Source organism: Furipterus horrens, unplaced genomic scaffold (genome assembly GCF_987537825.1).
Source record: "Furipterus horrens unplaced genomic scaffold, mFurHor1.1.pri manual_scaffold_5, whole genome shotgun sequence".
NCBI lineage: Eukaryota > Metazoa > Chordata > Mammalia > Chiroptera > Furipteridae > Furipterus > Furipterus horrens.
The window spans coordinates 96,442,408-96,447,449 of NW_028327175.1; the positions used below are offsets into that span (position 1 = coordinate 96,442,408).

The following is a 5,042-nucleotide window of genomic DNA, read 5'->3' on the forward strand; positions in this document are numbered from 1 at the left end:
CATCGGTACACTGCATTGTGTGTTCACCACCCTAAGTCTTCATCTATCGCCATTTATCCCTCCTATACCCTCCCCCACTTCCCCCAACCCCCACTTTCCGTAGTACTGAGTTGAGGACCTAATCCTTCAACCTTGTTGAAGAAGCCTCTCAGTGGGAAAATTCCCTTTTACACCTTTGGCATCACTGATATGCTCAATAATGACATTGAGAGGAGTGGGACACTGAGACCCCCCTCCGGGGCACAGCTGACCCACCCACACTAAGAATGAGAATGGTGGAAATATTGGAGGAATAGAGAGCAACATTGCAAGGGAGGATGGACATTGGAGATGTTAGTAGGAATGTGCCAGGAACGGTTAAACTTTTTCCTTGTTTTCTGCTGAGATGAGGTTGTGTGGAAATGCCATTCAAAGTACCAAGATGCCAAACCTTCAAGTTGTGGGGCTGTGGCACCTGTCTCAGCATTGGAGCAGCCCTGTCTGTTCCCCTCCTTTCTCATTTCCTCATGTCCATAGAGTGCCCCCTTGGGGCAATGAATCCAAGTGAGGCTCTGGGCCTGGTTGGAGGGTTACGGGATCTAGGAGGGGAGGCAGTGACCTGGCCTGCCTGCCCGGGGCGGTTCCTAACAGGGAGTGCCTTGCCTGGAAGGGAGGGCAAAGGGCCATGTCCTCCACCTTCCCCACCCGGCTGACAAGAGTTCCTGTCACCAGGCCACTCTCTCTGTCTGGGGCCCTTGAGGGGTAAGTATCCTCCTCAACCTACCTGTCTCTTTCCTCCTTGGGGGTCCAAACACCATGTCTTTTCTCTTTACCCTTAGCCCAGGTACAGGACACACCTGCTACCCTCTCACCATGGCATAAGTCCCCCTGCTCTACTTTCATAAGTCCATGAGACTGGGGGCACTGAGGGGCAGGTACAGAATGTCTCAGACCCTTCCCCTCCTGATATCAGTATCAGGGCCAAGGCCAGGGTAGAAGGGCCCAGAGGTGGGCACCTCATCCAGGCAAGCCCAAGATCACTGTTCCTCCCTTTACCACCCTACAACAGAGCCCAGAATCCTAAGTGGCTGGAGCACTGGGGGACAACCAGACAGAGCCCTCACTGGACCAAGTCCTCCAGGAGCGGGATGAAGCCATTGCCAAGTGAGAGGCAGCTGCTTGTGGGGGTTGCAGGGGCAGTGGGTGGCTCACCCTCAGGACTCTGTCCTGCTAGAAGGGAGGGGGAAATCAGGTATTCCTGGAAGAAAAGCCACACAAACCACCAACCTGTCACAAGGCAGGGACTGTGGCCATGCTTGCCCACCCCCAGGGCCCAGCTTCAGATCTGTAGGTCCTAGACCTCAGGCTGTTCTTCCTGCCACCTGCAGGAAGCAGGCAGTGGAGGCTGCGCTGGACACATGCAAAGCCAAGTTACAAGATGTGGAGGCCCAGCTGCTGGAGGCCCTGGAGGAGAAACTGAGGCTGAGGCAGGAAGTGGAGGCCTGGGAGGTAGGGTGGGAATGCCAGCCGGGCCTGGGAGGTATAGGGAGATGAACCTGTAACTGAACCTGCCCCTGAACCTGCCCCTGAACCTGCTTTCCTGCCCCCAGGAGGACATGCAGCAGCTGGTGAGAGAGCGGGTCAAGAGTCAGCTGCAGAGAGAGTCCAGGAACACTTTGAGAGCCCCCATGGAACCTGGAGCAACCAAGGCCAGGGCACGGGCCCAATTCTCCCTGGGTCAGTGGAGGCGCTGGTGGTGAGACAGCTCAGTCCAAAACCTCGAGAGCAATATCTTTATTCATTAAAACTTGAGGTCTGACCACCTTTGCACCTCGTGCTCATAGTGCCTGCCTGAGTCCTCCTATGCAGAAACATGGAACAGGCCACAGGGCCTTGAAGCCTGGGGTTTCAAACATGACCCCTCTCGCCAGCAAGTCTTAGGCCAGGAAGCGTCGGATGGCAGCCATGAAGTCCTGCGGGCAGTCGGCGTGGATCCAGTGGCCAGCATTAGGCACAGTCTGCATCTGGGCTCGAGGGAAGAGCCGCCTAATCTCAGAATGATGGCTGGGACTGTCCGTCAAAAGAAAAGGCCGCCAAAAAGGAGTGAAAGTGGGGAGATGGGAAGAGAAAGAGCGGAGAGATAAGAGAGCCATATGCGTCCAAGCTCTCAGGAGCGCCCTGCCCACACCCAAGCGCTCCCCAAGGCAGGCACCCCAGGCTCCCTTGTAACGCATGCTCTGCCTACCATGCAGCCTGGCTTACTGCACAAAGTTAGAGTTTCCGCCAAGGAGGAAGAGGGTTGGTCCAGGGTAGGATTCTTGTCGTGGGGGGAAGGCCAAGATCTTGTCCACATGCTGGGCCAAGGCATCCAAGTTCACCCTCCACACCAAGCGGCCATCTGCCTCCACCAGGTTGGTGAGCAGGAACTGCCGCACAGCTATGTCCTGTGGGTGGTGCAGTTGTCGGGGGAGGGTAAGGCCTAGGCTGTCACTGACATTCTTCCCTTGCAGGTCCCAACCACCACCATTTGGGGGCTTGAGGGTATCACCTGGATAAGAGAACTGAGCTGTTTATCGGCCAGTTTGCGGGCATAGGAGCGGGACACCTCATCCGGGATGTCTATGGCCCTCATGGCTGCCATATAGGCTGGAAAGTCTGAGCTGGATGTGGTCTCCACTGGGCTGATGTCCACGGCAACTAGACGTTCTACCATGTCGGGCTGTGGGAGAGAACTGGACTGGGGACAAGCCTTAGGGTTTGCACAGTGGATCACAGGCATAGTTCCCCGATCCTGAACTGGGCCATCCCAGGCACCTTTGAGTCCAAGGCTGCCAGCTGGGCACTCAGGATTTATAGTGGATGGAAGGAAGCCCCATAGGGATGGCTCACCCTCTGTAGTGCCAGCAGCATGGCCGTCTTGCCTCCCATACTGTGGCCAATGAGAACACAGGGCACTAGGCCCAGCTTGGGCAGGAGATCCTGCAGGTCCTGGCTCATGGCCTCATAGCTCATGTCTGGGCTGTGGGGACTGTCACCATGGTTCCGAGCATCCACTGTCAGCACCTGAGAAGTAGGTTGAAAGGGGAGCAGCACTGGCATCCACATTCAGGGCATAGACAGTCACAGGCTTGAAAGACCTGCAGGTTGAAGGGGTGGAGAACCTGGAGAGAGATCCTTAAGTGGAAGAAGGGCCCAGTGAGAGGGCCCAGTTCCCCGGTCTAGGAGGCCCAGATGAAGAACCGGGGTCACTGACATAGAAGGCCCAAGGAGTATGACCACATCTCTGAACATCTGTCCTGCCTGGGTAGCAACCCCAGAGAAAGCAGACGCCAAGAACTCCCAACCGCTGAAGCACAGAAAAGTAGATTGCTATAAGAAGTGATAAGTTCCCTAATATCCCTGGTGAACAAGCAGGGGGCTGGCCCGCTTAGAGGGCAGGGTGTTGTCCTTTAGGCACTGGACAGTGGAGCCCAGTTCAGTTTGGAGCATGCAGATGGAGATAGACTGGATGGATGGAAACATGAGGGAATGAAAGGGGTCTATCTAGGGCCTGGGCATGCCCTACGGGCTCCATCTTTAGAAGGTGAACCTCTATTTTTGCTTAGAGATCTCTGCCCCTGCCCAGCCCGGTCCCAGCTGAGGGCAGGGGAGCTTGCCCCGCCTCGGGTTCATCCTTGATACCATCCACTAGGCCCTGCCTCCCGCCGGACTCCGCCTCTCCCGGAAGCTCACCCTCCGGCCTGTCTGCTGGGCCAGGGCCTTGGCGATAGAGTTGAAGTTGGTTTTGCAGCCGAAAAGCCCGTGCAGAAACACGAGGGCCGGGCGGGCCGCCTCCCCATGCAGAAGCTTGTAGGAAAGTGGCACCGGTCTGGAAGATGAACCAAGGATTGGGGGTCATTCTGAGTCAGATGGGGAAGAGGTCTACGGATGCGGACTCGGGGGAGGCGGGCACAAGCGGAGAAGGTGGAGCCATAGGGGCCGGGCCGGAGGAGTAGGGTGAAAGGACGGCTCCCACCGGGGCGCCCTTGACTGACCTCAGCTCGGCACCGCCTCGGCCGCTGCTGTTGGGTGCGACAGGTACCTTGGAGAAGCTGGTTCTAGGGTGCTCGAGCTTCCCATACGGGAGTCTCCACGTGCGGGCCCGGCTGAGCATACCCTGGAGGAGCTGCCCGGCACGCACGTCACCGGCACCTTTTTCACCCTAGCTCCGCCTTTCGCCTTTGCTGAGTCCCGCCCAGTTCCCGCTGGAGCTCCGCCCCCTCCCCCCGCTATCGCGGAATTTCCCTCCTTCGCTCACGTTTCTTTAAGTAATCCCAGAGAGAATAGTCACCCTGTAGCTCCGCCCCTTGCGCCAGTACGTAATCCCGCAGATACTGCGTCCACCGGCGGGAGCACCGCCCCTGGCCACGTCCTGGGTAGAGACACTGAAGGATCTGGCCCGGACCCACGAAGCTCCGCCCGGACCCGCGGACAATCCTTGCGGGGAGTCTGAGTCCTGCGGTCTGGGAATCCGGTCCCAGCTTCTCTGGATGGCCTAGGTTTTGATTTGAGCTCTGGGCAGCCTTGGGGCAGGCTCTTGGCAAGCCTAGGAGGCCCTACCTTGACCCGCGCCCGGCACCGCACCTGGTCCGCTCTGCCTTCACGCACCTCCTCGGTTGGGTGCCATACTTTCTGTGCCGCCGGTGGACGCGGGCGAGAGGCACCTGGAGTGGCTCCCCATCGTCAGGGCTCCAGCTTAGAGGCACACTGCGGGGGGTCGGGGGGGACCGGCCGGAAGGAGTACCTCTTACCCATCCTGAAGTCGTGGACTATGGAAAGAGATAGGAGGAACTCTAGAGGTTAACTTCAACCATCCCCCATTCCCGTTCATTACAGATAGGGAAACTGAGGCAAACCGGAACCATTCATGCCATTCATGATGCCAGTCAAAATTGGAGGCCAGAGCCAAACTCTGGCCAGATGTTTGTACTGGCGGGGGCATCTGAGTTGAAATGGCTCAGATCTCTGAGTTGAAATGGTTCATATCGACTCCCTACTCCCCAGCCCCCCTTTACCAGTAGAGA

General features: G+C 57.7%; 1 protein-coding gene and 1 long non-coding RNA gene across 4 annotated transcripts; one reads left to right on the forward strand and one right to left on the reverse strand.

Annotated features, from left to right (window-relative positions):
- Positions 1-641: 641 nt before the first annotated feature.
- LOC150009104 (uncharacterized) lies at positions 642-1,799 on the forward strand. Its single transcript, XR_016511147.1, has 4 exons — positions 642-741; positions 1,049-1,143; positions 1,368-1,488; positions 1,590-1,799. It is a non-coding gene; the product is annotated as an uncharacterized LOC150009104 (long non-coding RNA).
- Positions 1,731-4,713, reverse strand: ABHD11 (abhydrolase domain containing 11). 3 transcript variants are annotated; one of them, XM_090276879.1, is made up of 6 exons: positions 4,014-4,250; positions 3,712-3,847; positions 2,869-3,042; positions 2,528-2,716; positions 2,242-2,423; positions 1,731-2,049 (listed from the first exon to the last, which is right to left on the reverse strand). In XM_090276879.1, the coding sequence occupies exons 1-6, from the start codon at positions 4,130-4,132 to the stop codon at positions 1,917-1,919; spliced, it is 933 nt and encodes a 310-aa protein (XP_090133005.1). In that variant the 5' UTR covers positions 4,133-4,250; the 3' UTR covers positions 1,731-1,916. The 3 variants fall into 3 exon arrangements, with proteins under 3 accessions (XP_090133005.1, XP_090133006.1, XP_090133007.1); XM_090276880.1 differs by having other exon boundaries at positions 2,528-2,698; positions 4,014-4,248; XM_090276881.1 differs by having other exon boundaries at positions 1,985-2,049; positions 2,225-2,423; positions 4,014-4,713.
- Positions 4,714-5,042: the final 329 nt, after the last annotated feature.

Bases quoted from the DNA above. Each gene is read 5' to 3' on its own strand.
- ABHD11 (XM_090276879.1), bottom strand. From the start codon at position 4,132: ATGCTCAGCCGGGCCCGCACGTGGAGACTCCCGTATGGGAAGCTCGAG. The intron at 3,848-4,013 runs GTCAGTCAAGGG...TTCATCTTCCAG, and splicing joins CGAGGCGGTGCCGAGCTGAG to ACCGGTGCCACTTTCCTACA. The intron at 3,043-3,711 runs GTGAGCTTCCGG...CCTACTTCTCAG, and splicing joins CCCAGCAGACAGGCCGGAGG to GTGCTGACAGTGGATGCTCG.